Source organism: Taeniopygia guttata, chromosome 1A, assembly GCF_048771995.1.
Source record: "Taeniopygia guttata chromosome 1A, bTaeGut7.mat, whole genome shotgun sequence".
NCBI classification, from domain to species: Eukaryota; Metazoa; Chordata; class Aves; order Passeriformes; family Estrildidae; genus Taeniopygia; species Taeniopygia guttata.
The window spans coordinates 67,968,554-67,990,089 of NC_133025.1; the positions used below are offsets into that span (position 1 = coordinate 67,968,554).

Genomic DNA, 21,536 nt, shown 5'->3' on the forward strand with positions numbered 1-21,536 from the left:
CTTGTGTTTACCTGATTGTGCAGGCAGCCCAAATATATGTTTCATGTCTGATAAAAAAGATGGGTGCAAATCTTGGGAGCCAGTTTATTTTGATTGAAGAACCTTGTTCAAAATCATTTAAAACTTCATAATGATTTCCCAGCTAAGGCTATGGAGTGCCTCTCTTGTCTTTTTTTTTTTTTTTTTTTTTTTTTTTGGGTACTGCCAGTAGAATTTGCAGCTGAAAAATATACTTCTTTCACTTGCAGAAAAACATTGTTATCATGATTACCTCTGAGGAAACAAAAACCTCTAAACACTTTGGTACTTGCTCCTGATTTATTTCTGTGGTTTGCACATCTGCTCTTCTGTCCCATATAACATACTCTTGTTAGTCTAGTTTCATATTTATGCACAAAACTTCTAATTACTTTAAGTGAAAGCTATAGGAATAATTGCATATATTGATATAAAATCTACAATGAAAGTCTAAACTGGCACAGATGCAGCAGAACTTGCAAAGCTAGTAGGGGGTGTACCTCTTCTTGGAAATAATAAAAATGACAGCGAGTTAAAGTTATAAACAGAGATTGAGGGCCAAAATTGTTACTAAGTGCATGTTTCTAGAGCTGCAAAAAAGTGCCAGGAAATCGTTGCTTCAGGAAAATCTGATTATGTCCTTATTTGCATCTGAAAATCTTCAATACATTTATGTTTATGATAAATGAGAATTTTCGACTGAGGCTATTGTTGGAATTGGGCCTTTGAAAAAAACCTAACCTCACTGAAGTATTGGGGAAATCTTTCAAATGCCTTTTAATGATTTCCTAATCTTTTAGGTTGGTGTCATCCAAAATTTTGACAACCATAGACCAAAAGATGTTGTAGGAATTTGCTGAGATTGGGCTTTTGGTGACAAATACACTTTATGGCCTTACAGAGCAGTGGAAAGATCATTTTGCCAGTGGTAGGTGGAAAAAGCCCATGATTTGTGCAGCCCTGCACCAAGCCTATGGAGTGACCAGTTACTTATCAGCCCTCTTTTTATGGTACTTTACTGACCAAAGGAGGGGGAAAAGAACCCATAATTGCATCAATTCAAGTCTTATTGGAGAAAAACATAAGGAAGTTTATCTACTGCCTAATCTTTTCAAATGGAATGAAAGTAAATTTAATTTGACATAGGTCTTAGCCTTCTACTCTGTCTGGGTAGATCACAACTGATTTGACTGTGCTGGAGAATCAAAACTCAGATACAGAAATCTAAAGACCTGTGGGAAATATGGCCAACACTGGATGAGTAAGAGGAAAGAAAGGGTATGAGAACAGCATTGCTAAGAACTAGCTCAAACCTTAGTTAGCAGAGAAGTTTTCGTATCTTTTTGTCTAGTGGAAAAAGAAGGTCCTTCCGAAAAGGGCAGAAGAAATATAGATCAGGCAGAATAAAGGGGAAGCTTGCCATGAAATTTTACCTAAATTTGAAGTATTTCAGGTTTTCTTTCACAAAATAGGAGAGCTCACTGAGAGAGGAAATAGCCTAAAATGGCAACATTTTAATGAAAAAAGTTCCAAACAAATCCCTACTGGCAAGGGCAATATAATGGTAAGAAAACTCATTTTTCTTTACATATTTTTTCTACTTCACTTATAGAATTTCAACTACCCTACCTTACCCCTTCTCCCCAGGCTGTGATTTCACTAAACCAGTGTTTTTACTGTGGCCCATTTGGCACAGATTCCTGAGTGCCACCACTGTGGATTAATTCATTAATTGCCTGTGTGGCTTACAGCACAGCCATCTGCCATTCACAAAACAATCAGGTCATGGCTTGTGGCAAGAGAGCTTCAGTCTGGTGGGGCAAAAACCAGCTGAATGTACTCCTAGCCAGCAGTAATTGTCCATGTTTCCTTAGCTGTGTGGCTATGGATGTCTGTGGGATGTTGCTGTACTCATCTGTTAGGCCATGTGCTTTCTGTAGTAATTAGCTGAAGATCTGCAGGAATGAACAAATGAGGGCTTTGGCTTAGTGAGAATGCCACAGGTAAGCACCTGGAGTGATGCCTTGGACCAAAAGTGGACGCTTGTAAAGTATCTGCTTCTAAGAGATGTGCCAGGAGGATCCACAGCAAGTGCCTGAACCCTGCAGCAGTTCCTGGGGAGTGGCTGGGATGCTCCCCAGCAGCACCATCCAGACACTTGTGGAAGGGTCAGATATACAGGACAGCAATTAAAGATTAGGGGAGAAGCGTTTTTGAGGAGTTCTCCATCCAAGAAGTCAAAACTTGGCCTAGCAGTCCTTTTCCCAATGATTTTTGAAGTGTTGCAGTTTAGCCAGGTTTCACAGGAGAAAGACCAGGAGGCAGCCTATCCACACAAGAGCTGTTGACATAGAGCAGTTGTACTTTAATTTACATGCAAGATGATTTTCCAGGCACAGGCAAGCTTTTCCAAGCCATGAACAGCTTAGGAAGAACTTGAAAAATCAGTGAAATATTTGCAAGAACTCTCACATAGAAGACTTAGGAGAGATGAGAAGCTCTCTCTTTAGGACACCCCACTCTACAATTCAGGAACTTAAGCTAAGCCTCCTTGTTTTTAGCTATTGCAAGCATGGGCATTTCAGTCTTAACTTCTTTCTTGTATGATTGGGTCTGCTGCCCATATCAATTTGAGATCACTTCTCTCTACATCTAAACAACTCCCTGGGGCTGAAGCTTCAACCTACACAAAGAAAAGCTTTGATGACTCCAGTAGGTTGTGCCTCAGGCTGCATTAAAGGAAAGAAGAATTCAGCACAAAATTAATGCCAGAAATATACCCAGCTGCATTGAGCAATGGCAGGGCACTTCCCAGCTGCTGAACAATTTAACAGCCCAATCCAAAATAGCCTCCTGATGCTGTTTCACCAGGAATAGTTTCAGTGGCATGTGAGTTTTTTTCCTTTTTATTGTCAGCTTGATTTCCAGGAATGTTTTTCTTTTTTTCCAGCACACAGCTCTCTGTCTCAGTGGTTTATCAGATCATAGCTTGCACTGGGCCTGCTGCTTCTCTGCTTTCCCAAATTCACAGTCCTGGTCTTATCTGCCCAAGTAATGCCTGACATATCTTTATATGTTGCACTTTATCTGCTTAAAATGACAGTACTTTGTTTGCCTCTTTTCTGGCCAGCCCATGCTCATGGCTTTAGAGCAGTGAATTATTCAGCTCTTCTTGCCACTTTTCTTGGGCTAAACCCTGAAGAATGGGAGGGAAGGGAATTCAGAGAATGGGGTGGAATAACAAAATTCCTGCTTGAGCTCTGATCCTGATGGCCAAGGTGAGAGCAGGAGTTGCTGCCTTGACTGCTCGTGCTCCAGGACAGCAGGTGGGGCAGACAGAGAGAAGCAGAGCAATGCTGGGTTTTACTGTCCCACCCTAGGGCTCCATCACATCTGCCCTGGGTGGATGAGCAGGAGGTGTCTCAGCCCTCCCAGGTGCTCTTCCATCTAAAGATAAAGCCTCCAGGGCAGGACAGTACTTGTGAGTAGGGTTTAAAGACCATATCTCTTCCTCTATACGAAACCAAAACAGTAAAGAAGGGATTTAAGACTAGTTTAAAAAATAGCCATTGCTCCTGTAAAAAAGGTCAGCCAAGCTTTCAGCTTTGGCTGAGCTCAGCTGGAGCTGAAGGGTTCACCCCACCCACAGCAGAGTCATTTGTGAGACCTCAAGGCTCATCTTTATCTCCTGGGGAGGCTGTGCCAGGATGCATCAGGAAAGTTTAAAATGCCATCTAAATTTGCTTCCTCTTTTAAAAGCAGTAGAGAAGCAAGAGTTATAGACTATTCTTGCAGTCTCTAAACAACTTCTAAAGGTACATTTGTGAAAGCATTGTTGCAGCATCCAAGTGCTATTTATATTTCTAAAACACTTCTGCTTTGTCAGCATCAGTCTATCTGCAGTGATAATCCATTTATACCACCAGCAATAGCATTACACACACGCTCCAGATGAAACTGAGGAATGGCCAGGGAAATTAAGACCAAAATTTTCAACAGCTGCTTGGAGGCTGAAAGACAGTCTGCAAAAAAATTTCTAGATATGCCCCAGTGTAAGAGAAATCTCCAGGTGTGGCAACAACAAAACCAATGAAAAGAAACAAACAAACAAGAACCAAGCAAACAAAACCCACAACGAACCAATTTTGGGGAAAGAGCATCTTTTGAATCAGAAGAATTTAATTCCAGATAGAGTTCATTCCCACACACAGGTGAATCAGTATGGCTGGGTGGGTGGAAAGCTACAGAGTGGGGAGTGACAAGAGACTTGGTGGCAGGAATGGATGGGATTACACTGAGAAAGGGAATCCTTTCAGCTTAACACCATTTAAATACTGGTGTATTTAAATGCTGGCATCATGCTGGCTACCTCCCTGGTCTGCCAGGCACACTAATAGTGCTGAAAAGGTTAGCAAAGCAAAATGTAAAGCACAGTGAAGCAAGGAATGTAAACCATCCTCTTGGACTGGTTCCCTAGTCACTGCATCAGCTTTCATTGTGAGCAATTGGAGGTTTTTTAACTTGTTAAATTGTGGAGTCCCGGGGCTGTGTTTGTCTCCTGAGATGTCATTGTGAGCAGCTAAGCAAAGGCAGATTGCTGCAGCCACTCTGGGCACTCTGCAGGGCAGTAACAGGAGAAAGAAATGTACACTGTTCCAGACAGAGTGGAATTGTTTATGTGCTCTCTGCTCACTCTGAAAAGAGCACTGGGTGAAACTGAGGAAGTGTTCTTAAAACAAAGCATTAGAAGGAAAACTTTGCCATGAGAGGTTTATCTCGCTGGCCTGAGAAAATAATAGAAGCTAATATCATCATAATTGCAAACTTCCTTTGAGCTGAATGATCTTTGAGCCCCTGACACTGCTATCCACTTGGTGGTGTGTATCTACCAAGCTTCAGGATGGAGGGGAGGACCCTTGAAGGGAAAGATCCCCTTGTAAAACTGCCGTGGGATCTTTAAAGTCCCCCTGGAACAAACAGGAACTTGGTGTTTTCAGCCTCATGTAAAAGGAATGAAGAAAATCCCATCACTAAGGTCACTTCAAAGTGGATAAACCACTGCATGAGATAATGACTGAAAGAGCCCTGAATATATGGGTTGTTATATTTCTTATCTGTGTAATTTCTATGGCCAAGAGACTCTCACACAGATAGCACCTCAGACTTTTGGGGTATAACTCATTATTCAGCATGGAGAAATGTAGAAAAGCTCCCTCTTAATGCAGACTTTTAACTAAGTACAGCTAATTACTCAGCTGAGACCAGAAGAGCACTCTGGGGAGGCAGGGCCAGGTCTCCTGGCAGCTGTGATGAACATCATAAACTAAGTTATGTTAATCCTCCAAGTTTCAGACTTGAGATAAGTCAGAGGTTTTACAGCACCCATTACCTACTACTGTGGCTTTTATTTTGTTTGAAGCCACGCAATATTTATTAGCTGAATACCCTTAAGCATTGAGAATGGAAGCAGAAATTTACCATTTAAATTTAGATCATGCTTCCCCCCTGTCACACACACACACATAATTTTAAAGTTTACTCTGAACAGTTCCAAGGATTGTGTGTCCAGATTCCAAGCAGAAAGCTAATAATAACCCCTACATTATTATAGGCACCAAATGGGTGCTCATAAAACCATAGCTGCAGCCAGAGATAGGAGATAGTTGTTTATCAAAACAATGAATTAATTTAAATTCATTTAGTGCTGTCACTACACTGGGAACCAAGCACAGCACTCTGTAGTGCACTGACTGGACCACTTAGCAGTATTTATCTTTGCCCATTATAAATGGTCTTGTAGGAAATCACTGCTTCCAGGATCTGGGATTAATTATCTTCCTCCTGACAGAGGTTGTATGGGATGAGCAGTGCTGTGAGCCCTGGCAGATCACCAGTTAGGCTTCAGACATAAACAGGCTTTGCTCACTGGTGATTTAGGACGAGTTGCTCTCCACCCACACCCTTCCTCCAACCTGCTCCACAAAAGAAAAGTGATGCTGGGGTGATACTCTGAGATACCATTAGGTGCTACCAATTCCATCTCCCCTAGGGTCACTTTCCTGCCTCCAGGAACAATCATCTCTACAGCACTTAGGAAACCTTTGTTCAGGCTGAGCTTTTGTCTTCAGCTAATCATTTCTACACTTTGCAACACATTTATTTTTATAGTGAGAAAGATGTGCTCCACAGTGTTTGCCTTCCATTTCACTTCACTTGTTGATAAAAGTGTTTCTTTCATTCTCTTTTATCATCCTGCAGCACTGCAAACCCTACTGTGGAAATACCTCTTAAAGAGCTTCTTTGCTTATCCTGCTGTGTCTCTTAATTCTCCAGGTATAATGGCAAAGCTGTTTGCTCTTAAAAAAATTAAATTGCTGGTACAAACAAAAGTTCAAGATTCCAGGTGGCTAGCAAATAACAGGAGCAGGTGTCTTTACAACACAGAGAAAAGGAGAGCAGGTAAAAAAAAAAGGCATAGTTAAAATTTGAGAATAATAGCTGATTTTGAAAAAGATGGGTCCCCCTAAATATTGTGTTGTGTGTCCTGTGTTAAAAAGATGTAATATTTATCAATGCTTATGTCATCAGACTCATAAAAAAAAAAGAGGATCATTAAAAATTCATGAGTCAGTTTTCAATGTATTTTGTTGCCTTAATTCCTCATCTTCCCGGGACACAGGCACCTTCCAGGCATGCATCCATCAACTGATTCAATCATCAGTCATCAATCAATAGGGCTGGTACAAACTTCTGGTGTTCACCTAAGCTCCAGTGTCACAGAAAGATGGAAATGACACAGGACATATGATCTTTCAAGATCTTCCTGAATGTCCTGCTCTAGCTGGATTAGAATCACAATGCAAAGCTTTTCCAGGTTGTCTGAGATTTCCATGGAGCCAAACCCAAAAAGCCAAGGTGTGCATGCAAAAAAAAATGAAGTTTATCACAGGAAAAGCCAGATCAAAAACAAAGCTTGTTTTTAATTTGATGCAAGCTGTAGTCTCATTCGATCTTGTATACTGATATAACTGAAAATAACACAAGAAAATTATTACAGTCAGGCTGAGGAGAAGAGGTTTCTGACCACACAGAAACACCCAGTGCTGTCTACCAACATAAAATACAGAACCCTGCATCTCTGTATGACATTTCTACTCACCATTTGTGCTGATCCATACAGACTTAGTGAAACAGTAGCAGAGCAAGGCACTCTGACAAAAGTACTTTTTGTGTGGTGAAGATTACAAGTACAGGCACTGATCCAGCACCAATGCCAGTGGCTTTACTCACTCAGTGTGCCAACTGCCCTCCCATTCAAACTGACTCACTAGAGCATGATAAAACTGTATTTTTAAAGCATTTTTATTTACTCTAAGCTGCACATAGTAAGTTGTGCCTTTCCAGAATGACTTTGTCACTACCAGAACATTCCACATCAAACAAAATGTCTTTTCTCCTGGCCAGAGCAGCAGAAGGGAAGATGTTGAAACACCAACCCTCAGAACTATCAAGTCCTAACCATAACAGGAGGCAGATGGGTTCCTTGAATTCTTTAGGAACAGCCTTCCCCTTGGGCAGGGCTGGGATTTCTGACCGGGTCTCACAAAAAAACTCTCTTTAAACTCTATTGGAAATATTTCTTCATCTCCTTCATACATGAGACCTTGCCCCCTCTCCTACTCCCTGGGAAAGTGGTCTGCAACCCTCTCGGATGTGTGCACTAAGAAGGCAAATTCACTTCTCCCCTTTCTTCCAATTCTTCCTACTCATCTCTTGGCTTCTGAGCATGGGAGAGGGAAGAGAGAGCAGGGATCAGACCTAAAGACAAAAAAAACCCCAACAAAACAAAACCAAAAAAACCCACAAAACTCACTTAAAAAAAAAAAAAAGGCAAACCCAAACCAAAACAAACCACCACAAAACCAAACCAACAAAAACCCAGCAGCTATATATCACCACCAATACCAAAGAATCACAACAAAACAAAAATCCCCACCTCAGCACTGGCCATGTGTTTATGGGCACTCTTCCTGGTGCTCAGGGCGTGCTCCTCCCTTTGCACTGGCAGGGGATGAGGCAGCAGCTCCACACCATCCTAGGAGCAGTCCGAGGCATCTCCAAAATATCTAAAATGACTTTTTCCTTCAGGAGTATCAATTCATGTTGGATACACCTTGTTTCAGGCTCAGCTCTGACAGAGTAAGATCAATTTTGAACCTTTTTGGAACACAGGAATCAGCTGAAGCCAAGGAGCTGGTGCAGGCTACAGCAAAGTGTGCCTTTGCCTCCCCCCTGTAACACTGACACCTGGATAAAAGGATCCAATTAATCCCCCAGATTTCTCCAGTGGGTTACAAAACAGCAGTGAATAAAAGAATAATCAGGGGCTAGTAAAGCTGTGTTTGTTTGTTTTAAAGATGCAGTTCCTAAATTGCAAGTTCTTTGAAGGCAAACGTTGAGGTGTTGAGTCATTTCCTTTGAAAATCCAAAAAACCTAACTTCCTTGCAAAATATGGTCTGTCTACATTCACCAAAAAAAATTCATTCATGCAAAAATTCTTTGACAATAACCAGATCATCCTACCATTGAAAGCCTTATAGAATTCCCTCCTGTGTCTCCTTTCTTTCTTTTTCCTTCTTAAAGACGACAAACTAATTTGACCATAAAAGAGAGTGGGATGTTTTCTAAATTCAACACTGGAAGAAATATAAGGAAAGGAAAATACAAAAAATTTACAGCCACTGAAAATTTTGACATCTTGCCATTGTCTTATTGAAGTGCTGAATTTTTAAAGTAAAAAGTTTTCTACCTCTTCTTTCTTTTTTTTTTTTTTTTTCTCTCAGATATATCTAACTTTTTAAACTTTCATCTTGAGATGGAGGGTTGGGTTAAAAGTTCATTATTGAGAACCCTGTTCTGCTTTCCTCTGCCCAGTGTCTTTCAGAAGAGCACGGAGATCCAAACCTTACCTGTGTCAGTTATCCAGAAAAGCCTAAAAGTTATTTGAATGTGATTTTGCCCCTAAGATTTTCCCTACAACACCATCACAAATATACTCTGTCTCAGAAACACAAACATCTGGAGGTGTTACCACTAACCGTGCTCTGGAAAACCACACATGTGGAGTTTTAACTTTTTTTTTTGTTAGGGTTGGGATTAAATGTGTGAGGTGGTATTTCTTGTTTGGCTTCAGATGTTTATTAGTTTTCATCTCTATTATAGTTTTTTTATAGTGTGAGTTTTACAGTACTTTAACAAATTTAGAAATGGACTTGTGTTTTTCTCTTTATAAGGCTTTATAAGGGTAAATTTTCTAATTAAGAAATTACACTTAAATTATTTTTACTTTTAACTTAATAACTAACTACTTGTGATTCATAATGTGGATTTTTTTTATCTAATTACAAAATACTACTTAAACTTATGAAGAAGAAGGTGGAGAAGAAGGATTAGCTTCTGTCTTAAACTTTTTGTCTTGTTTTATATATATTACTACATTTTAAAGCTTTAAACTCTAAGTTTTCTACTATGAAATATTACACACTTCTATTCAAACTATACACTTATAATCTTAGATTAATCATTCTTCATGGCCTCAGGTCAAATGCAGTGTTCTCTTGGGGGTCAGTGTTTGTCAGCACAGAATTTTTTATCCTATTTTTTATATATTACTATTATTTATATATACTACTATTTTAGATGTATTACTATTTATATATATATTACTATTTTATCTTGTTTTTTATATATTACTATATTTTAAAATTTTAAACTCTTAAGTTTTCTACTATGTGATATTACACACTTCTATTCAAACTACATACTTATAATCTTAGTTTTATCATTCAATTTGGAAGGTTTCTCCACAGCCTCAGGTCAAATGCAGTGTTCTCTTGGGGGTCAGTGCTCATCAGCACTGAAATTCTCAGAAGCCAGGGTTCCAACATATATATGCTATAATAGCACACCAGAAAGTTTAGGTTTCACAAATGGGGTGACAGAACAAGTTATACAATGAAGTCAGGAGAGAGAAATTACACAAGTGTGGATATTACCCTAAAATTATCAAAAACTATTAGATACACCAGTCTGATCTTTCACCTGTGGAATAAACAACCTTATACTGAAGTTGTATGTTATGGAACAGGGTAACATAATGTAAATTAAGTCTCCTGCTTGAGTTCCATATGCAGCAACCTTTGTAAAAAAATGCCTTGAGCACTGTAAGCAGTGGGGAGAACATTACAACAAAGATCCTCCTGTTCAGTGAGGATGGGATGAAAGATCACTAATCAATAAAGAAAATCAGAGTCAACTATCCAGAGGAGCATACAAAGAAGTCCAGCCTCCCATTAAGAGAGCTGAGTATGTAAATACACTGTGCGTGGACTTCCAGAATTTCAGATGAACGCCTTGAAACAGGTTATTTTTTCCCAGGCTCTTTCCACTCAAAAGTTCCTAAAATCACATCTTTCCCAGATAAGCAAAATGCAATTACATCTGAGATAGATGGAAATTGCCACTAACAAAAGAAATACTCCCCAAAATCTTGTAGCAGAAATTGAAAAGTGACAGTGGCATGAAATACACTGACATTTAGTCAGGCTGGAATGTGAATAACCTGATGGAGACTGCAAAAAAGCAGAGCTGAGCAGGAGTGTGCTCTTTGTCTCTTCCACAGTAGGATACTCTTTCCAAACAAATTGTGAAAAGAAGGGCAGTTATTGACATCCAACTGGACAACCTGCTGAATTATTATCTGAAACAGCCTTTGGAGTCCTACTGCATTCACATTCTGCATGAAAAATATTATTCACTGTGAAGATAAATCCAATATACAGCACTTAATATTGTACATTTGAAGGCTTATTAGTGGTTTTGAAGTGCTTGAATGTGGAATGGTGGTTTCAACCATGATCCTGCAGTGGGAATTGAGATACTTGAGACAGGTATTCCAGTCCTTTTATGTTACACCAGAACAAAAAGTCATTTGAACCATTCTTGGTGCTTAGATTTGAATCCACAGAACTGAAACCCTTACCATCACCATGAAAAAAAAGACTTACATTACAAAGTGAAACCTCCTGAAAGGCAAAAGCAACACATTTCATCACACAGCTGTTCAATCCTGGTCTGCTTTTGCTATAGCACTGTATATATACACCTGTATATACACACACACTATTGCATATAAATTGCTGTGTGGTGTATATAATAATATATACATTTGTTATTTATATTTAATTGATCTTTATATATTAAAGTAGACATACTTTTTAACTTACACTAGCAGTCAGTGGAGGACCTCTCTGTGGTGTTAAAGAAAAATGATCATAAACAGGAATTTTTCTGAACAGCTCACTGCTTAAGACAGTGCTTAAAAATGCCTAAAACATGCAGAGTTTGAGCAAGGCAGTGTGAAACAAAACAATTTCATGCTTCATTGATTTCTATCTTATTTTTCTCACCAATCTTGCTTTGCTCCATGAGATTTACTGGAGGAAAGTCTAATTTAACTGCAGCAGGTCCCAACATCAGAAATAACCACGGTGTGCAAACCAAGAGGGGAGGCAGAGAAGTTTTTGCTGTTGATGTCTCACCCAGCTCTCACATTCCCACATCAAGGAATTGCCAGAGATCCCATCAGAGCTGGGTCAAACTCAGACCCAGAGATGAAGAGGAAGGCAATGGGTGCATGTTTACATCCCTGCTGGATCAGAAAAGGACTCTGCATTATAACTTCACCCTTTCCCCCCCACACAGACACCCCCAGATGACCTGTACGTCCAGAAGCAAATCAAATTCTCATGGTTTTGCCTTTAAAACAAACCATTATTTCCTGAAGGTGGACACAGAGCTCTTTAAGGAGGCAGAACACCACGTGCCAGAATCCAGCAGCACTGCCATCCTGCAGGCTGGAACTCACCCCATCTGCCAGAGGGGCTGAAATTCCAATACATAAAGGGCCTCTGAGAAGGTGAATGGGGGATGAACTCTCTAACAAAAATATATATTTCAAGAAATAGTGCAATACTTCATTTCTGAAAGTGCCTTTTGATCATTGTAACCTTTGGTTTTAACCACTCTGGTGTCCCCTGCCAAGTGTGGTTTACTGATGACACATCATCATGGCACCAGGAATGGACTTGTTGATACGTTAAGTAATGGGACTTCTTTCAGACCATTTTTATAGCTAAAAATTCTCATGGCATAAAGGAGTCATCATACAGTTATTTCACTGTGGAAAACTGTTATTTTTCTTAGAATAACTTTGAACTCTAACTTTTTTTGAAGGGGTTTGTTTTTCAAATAAAACCCTGCTTCTTTTCTTCCCCAAAAAACTCCGCTTGTATTAGCTGGAACGACACCAAATCCGCAAAGATATGTATTCAGACAGATTGTAAATTTAGCTAGAGAATTTATGTTACCAAATCCAAACAAAGATCTAAAGCAAGATGCAAAATATCACACACACACACACACACAAAAAAAGTTCCAAAATATATGGAATGGGATTTTTAAAGCTGAGCAAGGGACTCAGCCGTACAAGTTCGAAAGAAATTGATTAATTATGTGGTTGATAATCTTGGTTTATATGCCATGTTAAATCCTGGTATAACTTCATTGTCTGCAGTGGAGTTGCACTGCAAATGTATTTGACAGATAGTCATGATTCTTCTCCAAGAAAAACTTCTAAGGCAGACATTTTTAAACATGAGTGAATGAAAGTCCTGTGCCAAGCTCGACCCTAATTTATACCCTGTACAAAACAGCTGACTTGGAAGCGAGGGTGTCAGGAAAGGCAAAAAGAGACATGAGTCTGTTCTTCCTTTGCTGGGACGTTGCATCAATTCCCTTTGGTGATGGTTGTGTCTCCGAGCGGCGCAGCGGGAATCCACAGCACAGCCTGTGGGAGATTCTTTCCTTCCAAGTCTGCAAGTTCTTGTATTTCACAAGCTGGAAGTGTTCAGGGAAGAGCCTGGACTAGTCTCAGTGGAGAGCCATGAAATTCACTCCTATTAACTACTGCATCAATCTGAACCTTGGCTGCTTCAAAATGAATTTGAGGATGAGCACTGGAAATGGCCATTTTAATATGAATATTGGAATTAGTTGCTTAATTTAATCAGAAAATAATATGTTTCAGACCGAGAGGTCTCAGTGTTATTTTGAATTAAAACCCAGCATTTCAGTGGGTTTTCTTTAGTCTGTTAGGTTATTTTTGGCTCATTATTAACATTAGAGTTAAACGTGTCTAAGTAAAACTGACACACCTTTGCTCAGGTGAGAGGGAAATAATGCCCATCTCAACTTATCTTTCATGCAACATTACTAAGGACATGGGGGGGTTTTATTATTTCACCCAAAGCATCATTTAAGCCAGCAGCAGCAATCTGACTGCTCCAGCTCTAAGTCTAGCAAATTGCTAAAGTCCTCACTCCTGATTCTTCTGCTGGCAGAGTTATTTTACAGCAAAGTGATGTAATCTGGCAGTGAGCGAGCGCAACATAAACAGCGTGGCTCCACAGCAATACCCCTGCTCCAGGGGATCATTGCTGGGACAGGAGGCACCAGCCAGCAAGCTGGTCTCCAGACTGACAGCCCAAGCACTTGGATGCCCTTCCCAGCTCTTCCCTCATCGTCTATTTTCAGTCAAATCAGGCAGCAAAGTCCCATACGTTGTTCTAATACCCCACTGGATGTCAGAGGCCCATCTGCTGAGCACCCCTAAAGAGGCAAAAGGGAAGACATTTCCCATCCAACATAGTCTGCAATACTTGTAAACAGAACAGAGCCTCTCACGCTCCCCATCTGTGAAATGCAGCTAGCTGCTAATCTTCAGCCTCATAAAAATGTGTGGAAGTAAAAAGATTTATAGGATGTGCTGTTTGAGCACTGCCATGAAAGAGAGCAGCAGCATTTTGAAGGAATTGACTGGGTCAGAAGCAGGGAGGCTGAGCAGAGCCAGCCTTGGAGTAGCAGCAGTCCTGCAGAGCCCCAAGGTGCCCCAAAACAGACACAGAGTATATGGTTCTGGAGCTGGTGGTTCTCCACTCACTGGGGTTGTGATAAGGGGGTATTTTCTTCCCTTCACTGGGCCCAAAGAAAAGGAAAGTACTTATAAAAATACTTTATTGGCATCAGTGCATAGCAAGCGGCTCACTGTGCTTTCTGTGCTCACCTGTGAGGTCTGCCAGCAGAGAGACTGATTGCCATCTGACTGTGCATGGCAGTCACCTCCCACCCTTCTTTCTTTAGTTCTGCACCCTCCTAAACATGTAATTATTTATGTATCTGCATGTGCTGGAGATAAATACAGCCTAGCTTCCCCCTTCTCAGCAGAGCTTACACCTATGATCTCTAATTCTTCACCTCTGCAACGCTGCAGACCTGCACCATTCCATCCCATGTACATTACTGGGTTATGTAACCTGGGTTTCTCCTCCCAGGCTCATCTCAGCACCTCCAGCCCAGTTCTACTTTACTTCTTATGGCTTGTCACCTTCTAATCTTTTATATTTGGGCACCTCCAAAATCAGCTCTTCTCCCTCTTTCCCTTCAGAGCTCTCTCCATGACCTATCATTACTGACAGACTTCCAGTCCCCTCCATCATTTCTACTCTCCTCTGAAGTACATCTACAAGTACAAGGTCATCATAAATAGGGGGACCATGCTAAAGATAAAAATAGTTGGACAGGCTCTTCTGCCTTTTCTCTCTCTTCATTAGGTTCTCCAGGTCCAGGCACAGGCTCTGCCACACATCACTGCTTCTCCTCCAGAGTATGGCTGTCAAAGAATAAAATTTTTATATCTGTTTGATTTTTAAATCTGTACTAAGTCATTGTAAATCTGTTTAATTTTTTTAAAATCTGTTTTAAATCTATCCTTGACAAAGAAGCTGGTAAGAGAGAATCTATTGGTAGCAATTAAAGAAGCATCATGACCAAACTTTCAAAACAAGAAGATGCTTGAACTATTCCAGCTATGATAAAAAGTGCAGGAAAAAAAGTCCTGGTACAACATCACCATGGATGGGAAATCAGCTACATAGAGGTCATCTTCTTTTGTTATGGCATTCAGGTTAAGGGCCATGACTTGAAAAGTTACTTTGACTAAGAATTGCCACATCTACTCTGAGGAGCAAGAATAGCATTTCAGCAAAGCCTAAGCAAAAAAAAAAAAAATCAAAGTAGGATTTCCTAAGGAAAATAGAAACTTAAAATAACACCAGGTTCAAATTGCTTCTTGTGTGGTGATCTCATTTCCTTAGGATCAGCTTCTTATTAGCCCTCCAAGTATTAGGCATAGTTGATCTTCTGATTAATATTTTGCTTGTCTGATTAAGGGAATCTTAATTCATTGGATTTATTCTGCAGACTCTTGCTTTATCCTACTGTTAGGCATGGAAGTCTGGGATGGAGGGCATTCTCCTGGCTTCAGTTTTGAAAAGAATCAGAACTCAGTTTTACTGTCCACCTGCAACCAAAAGAAGAACCCATCATATGGGTCTGATGACAAGGAATTTTCCTGTAGCTATAATTGCTGCACTCGTAGCTTGTGCTGTGATACCTCTGGCTTCTTTTGCAGAAAGGATTTTGGATGATTTTCAGTGATAAATTATTCATTTACATCACTAGAAATTCAAAGCAGTGCTTGGTTTTAAATTCAAGAATAATCAAAGCCTATATACGTTGTTTTTAATGGGTTTGGGGGAATAGAAAAACTTAAATACAAGAATAAAAGTAGCAAGAGCCTATCCTATAAGCTGAAATTAAAAGCTACCTGTCCAGTGCTCCAAAATCTAAACTTTTCTTTCTATTTCCGCAAATTGATTAATAGCATGTGTTGACCATTGGTTTGAAATATTTAATGTGTTTTCTTCAAGTAGGTAAAATGTGGAAATGAAACTGTTACAAAGAAGGCACGCCAAAACAGAGAAGGAAGATATTTAGCCAATTATTTCTGCCTTACAAGGATTAGAACCCAAAGGAAATTTTTCAAGAATAAAATTATCTTGATCAACCCTTTATTTTGAAGTGTCAAAGCTGGTTCCAAAACCGCCAACACTTTCCACTATACTATACCACCAACATTTTAGGTATCCTATAACCACTTTCCACTGGTTATAGGATACCTAAAGCATCCAAAGTAGTGGCTTTGGTTTGTTTGATTTGTTCTGTTGCCCCATCCAAAAGTGTGAAGTGGGCCACAAAGAGACACAAGTTCTGGAGTGCCCCAATAAGCAACCCTGACTCCTGCTCACAGTTCAGGGGAGCTGCTACCTGTCCACTCACTCAGAAAACTTTGCTGGGAAAGCTTTAAAACAATCTGTTGAGTTGGTGTCTTGTCCTTCTGACCCAAAATCTCTTTGTCCCCCCAGCTCTCGTGGTGCGCTTCCTGACCAAGCGGTTCATCTGGGAGTACGACCCAACGCTGGGTAGGTGGCTGTGTCCTGGAAGCATGGTGTGGAATGGCGTGGCATGGCATGGAATGGCATGGAATGGAATGGCATGGCTGCAGAAGTGAAAATCACAGAGCTAAAGTTCCAGTCAGCCTCGAAATTTGCTGCAAAAAAAAAAAGCTTCTCTATGGTCATTTTAAGCTGGAACAAATTGTTCCCTAAGATGGCAGAATAGAGAAGCAGCAGCACCAAAGGCTGAGTTGGTGTAAGGCACATTTCTGCCCACTCAGAAATCCAGGGGAATTCTGCCATTGAAGTAAATTGCTTCAGTATTAAACTCTTCAAATAATTTCATGTGAGATCAGTCTTCTCCTTTTGAATAATCCCAATGTCTTCTGCATGAGAATAAGATGGACTGGGATACAGATCTGTATTCTGGGATAGAGATCTTAAAAATTCGTGGCCAAAAAAAAGTTTTTACAGTCACCCTATCTAGACTTAAGTAATTTTTTGGTCCTCATTTTCAAACATATATTGTCTCTTATTTTTTGAGTGACCAGATAGGGGCATCAATCCTCTAAAGGGCATGTCCCTTCCACTGCTCCCACTTAGCTCTGTTGGGTCTGGCATTTTCAAGAAGCTGTCTCAGCTCAAAAAACCTGTTGAACAATTACCCTGAATTAGAGACTTCGCTTAAAATCTGTGCCAAGGTCAATTTTCTTAGTATTTCCTAAATTAGTATATATTTAAATGCTCTGCAAATCCAGGCCAAGAAGTTCAAGACAAGACATTCACTTCTTAGGTGCTTTCAATACCTCTGGACTAAGTAATTCACATGTAAAGTAAAGGGCTGGAAAATTCTCATTTCTCCAACAATGTGTTCCTCTCTCCATCCTAACGTTTCTTTGCAAGCTCCAACCCAGATCATACAGTTAAATATCAATGTCTTTATTAATGTTCTTTCCTTAAAAGGTTTCATTAAGGAAATAGAAAATGCCATAAAATTGCACAGCAGAAACGAAGTTTAATATATTCCATTACAAAACCCAAGCAGCCCTTTGTAAAAACCAAGTATCCAGGATTTTTGTTTGGCAAAATGGAGAGATAGCAGATATCAAAACTCCCATCTTGGGAATATAAATCTCAGCACAACCGAACTCAAATACATTCTTTTATCTGCTACTATCAATGTAGTCCTCCGTGAATTATGTGTCACCTGCCTTGTGCTGCACAGTGGAATGTTCAATAGAATGTTCCTTTGATATTGTTAGTGTTAGTACTTCACATTTCTATTACTAGTACATCATTCTAAGAACTCGACAAGAATTGTATAAAGCCTTCTCTATCAGTGTGGTCCAAGTTCATCAATTTCTTAAGGGCCATTGCATACAAAAGCATCCTTTTTGCCTTGTTTAAGCACACAAATGAAGTTATTAGCAAGCTACAAGGTTTATTATTTTTTGCCTCATTATGAGGGCCCCATGCCCTTTGTGCTGTACAAGGCTTGCCATTTGTTTCTATTTTACAAATGAATAAAATTGCAAATTACCCTGCCCCTCAGGAATCTAATTGTCTTCTCTTTGCAGCACGGAAAGCTTTCGTGCAAGCAGCAGTCTTATCTCAATAAACTAAAAAATTAAATCCCTTCTGACTTACTGAATTTTACATCCCCATTCAGGCTAGAGAATAATAGCTTAAATTATGTATTATAGTCATTGTGACACTCAGCTCTCTAGGTTGCTCCAAGGAAAAGGGTTGAGAAATTCAAAAACTAATAAACTCTTGTCAAGGAGTTATTTCTTAATCACAGTAATCTCTGGTGGAAGCTGCTCACCAATAGATTGTTTTGTTAAGTATTATTTTGTCGAACTGCAGATCACAATGGGATTCAAAAAGGGTTCTGAAGTGTTAGAGATGACAAATTATCTTGAAATTGCAACTGCTATTTAGGCCTTCAGAGATCAATGAGAAAGAAACTGTACCTTGAAAAGCTTTGAGAGCCAGTGCCTGAAAAAATGCATTTCTGTCTTTTAGCATTGTCATCCTGCAGCAATTTGGTGTCCAGTTACCTGTAAACATCTGAATTCACTGAGAAGTTTCAGCAGAATAGATTCATTTCTTCTCAGCAGCCATGGGCTGTGGACAGAGGGATATCGACATGCTCAATCAGTATGAAAAATTAAAGTTGTGTCAGTGAGGATAATTTCCTCCACCAGGGAGAAATAAGCAGCTTTGTCAAGTTATTCTAAAAGGACAGCAGTAAAACAGATGAAAATCATCCAGCTACTAAGCAATGGGAGGTTTTGCCAAAAATCACTGGGGCTGAGACAAAAACGTCAAATTTATAGTTTATTTCTTATGTCAAGTGTTCAACCGCCCATTAGCCCTCTGATGCAAGCAATCCCCAGATAATTCCTATTTTTAGGAAAGCTTTCACCAAGCTATTCAAGTCCTGATGGAAATTCAACATTAACCCAAACTAAGCATTATATAAAAAAACCCTCCAATTTTTAACTGGAAGGGAAAAAAAAACACCTTATAAATATTCCTTACTATTCTAACCTGAATAAAACGAAGGGCCATATTTTTTAGCAGCACCTGGATAGGATGCTGGTCCACCAGGAGCCAAATTGCCAACCACAAAATAACATTTTCTGGCTGGAGAAGCATCACTGAACCCTGCAAGCTTTGGAAAACAGAGCTGCTGCTGAAGTCAGGGCTCTGCAGCTCTGCCACTTTGGTGCAGATGTTGGATCTGTGCAAACACTGGCAGGACAGCTGCATCTTCACAAAAGTACATCTCACTCTGCTTTTTATTTAACTGTTTTCAGCCAAAGGGCAACAACCACAGCAAAGGTCATTTTCTGGGGAGTGTTAACCATCAGCCTTGACTTGTCCAATATTTCTGTTTACCTGGCAACTCATTGTCACCATCTTGGCATGGGGTTTTTGTTTGCTTTTCCAAAAGGTGTTAAATTCCTCAAGGTAAATTCCTACTTGGCATTATTAAGGTGAATGGGTTTCCACATCCATCTTCATTTACAGTAAATTGCAGCTATCTCACATTTTCAAAAGAATGAGATGAAAGAACTCTATGTAGAAATGGGTTAAATAGTACATTTTAAAAAATACATACATGCAGTTGTTTTCTAAAATATTAAATACATGAAGGATTCAGCATTAAACTAGTCTTTAGCTTGTTAAATATGCACTGAGAAAGGGGATTGGGTTCCCACATGGATTTCACCAAAATTCATTAATGTTTACATGTTTTTAAATAGAACAAAACTTGAAAACCATATAAGCAAGCTCAGAGTGATGTTGGAAGGCCTCAAAATGCTTGCCCTACTGGGTAGGGCACCAGTGAAGTCACACTCTTGTCATGAATGTAGAACTGTCATGGACCTCAGTGACCCCAGGGCTTGACCCCATAATTTTCAGCAGGGAATAGCTGCTCTCCCCAGCCCCAGTAAATCGCAATAACAATTTTTGAGTCTGCATCTCAGCAATTCCCCCCAGGAGCTACTGGCAGTGCCCAGAATGTATGGTTCTTTCACCTGAGCTCAAAGAGGAGACATATTGTGGTTCACTTTGATATTTAATTTATTTTAAAATTGGAGATGCTGAATCAGAGTAATCAAGGAAACTGCAAAATCTATTTTTTTCCTGGGAGGCAAAAAAAAGGAGGAGAAAGCCCAAAGAGCTATCACAGCAGCAGACAGATAGAGAGCCTGCAGAGAACTTCATGGGTAGCAGCAAATTTCTGCCTCTATAAGCCATGACATGCAGGGAGAATCTCCTGGATCAAATGATGAAAGAAGAAAACTCATCATTGCTACGGCTGACCGCTTTTAAAAATAATTTTGCAGCATTTCTCTGAGAACACATTTGTTGTTCCACCAAAACCTGAACAATTTGCTTTACTAGAAACAGAGCTGGGGTATCCAAGACTTGGGAAAAAACAAAACAAAACAAAACAAGACCCCCCCCAAAAAAAAAGGAGGGGAGGGGAGTATTATGACTTATGTTTTGTCATTTGTTTCAAATTAACATTTTTACATATAGTTGGGAGAATCAGGGGGTTCCTGAGGCTCAAGGACTGAATATGAGTTTTTGCTATATAGGAAAAAGCCCCAAACAAATAAAACCCCAGGTAGATGCAGGAGATGGGCTGCTCAGTTCTTTTCTTGTTTTTGTAACTGATTTGCTGTCTGCAGTCTCTCTGCCTCTGTGTCTCACCTACAAAATCCTTCATCTTACAGAAGGATTGTAAGTCCTTAGCGTACCTGATACTCACATTTAAGACACTCATCAAAGGCGCACAGGAACACCAACCAAAGCCTGGATTTGCAACAAAAATCTACTTATATCAGAAAACAAGGAGATGATATTTTTGTTGACCTTTCTGAATATGTCTTGGCTTTCTCACACTATCCCTAGATGTTTTTCTCCAGCTACTCACACATTTCATACGACTTTGGCAAGCCTCTGAAAAGAAAACTCTCTCTTAGCTGATGATCAATAGAACAAGACATAACAGAATGTGTATGAAGGCAAAGAAAGACAGAAAGCAAAGGATTTTATTTCATTTGAAAGGGATAGAGAGAAGACTTCACTACTTTAAAGTAGAGGTAACTTTAAGAAATAGGGGGTTTAAGAAAAATTATAATTATAACTTTACCAGGACTACTAGATTAATAGTGACATTTTGGAAGAGTATTTCTTCTGACTATATTACAATTTCTTTACAGGTTTTTGTTCACTCTTTTTTCCTCCCCTGGCAGAATAAAAAAACTTGAACAGTGTTTGTACAAAGTCCCATCTAATGCAACAGACAGCCCATAAGAGACCCTCAAACATGGGTAAGATGCATAGGTATAAGGACAGCAAGAAAGATAGGAGACAAAGTAGTAAAAATTGCTTGAAGGAAGGAGACAGAAACCTCTCTTAGAGCCCTGAATTCTCCCACAGCAGAAAACTAAATCTCCTACAGATGAGCTCAAGCCTTGCAAATGACACCACTGTGGCACAAACAGCAGAAACAACTTTGTGAAGTCGTTATTTACACTGGCAAGGAGGCTTTTCCCACTAGAAAACTTCTTGCAAGGATGATT

The 21,536-nt window shown here is 39.8% G+C and overlaps 1 protein-coding gene across 1 annotated transcript in view; it reads left to right on the plus strand.

Annotated features, from left to right (window-relative positions):
* Positions 1-21,536, plus strand: part of RERG (RAS like estrogen regulated growth inhibitor) — a 92,051-nt gene that overhangs the window by 60,592 nt on the left and 9,923 nt on the right. Inside the window, 1 exon segment of the mRNA NM_001245664.1 lies at positions 16,402-16,458. Coding sequence (NP_001232593.1) covers positions 16,402-16,458 — 57 coding nt within the window.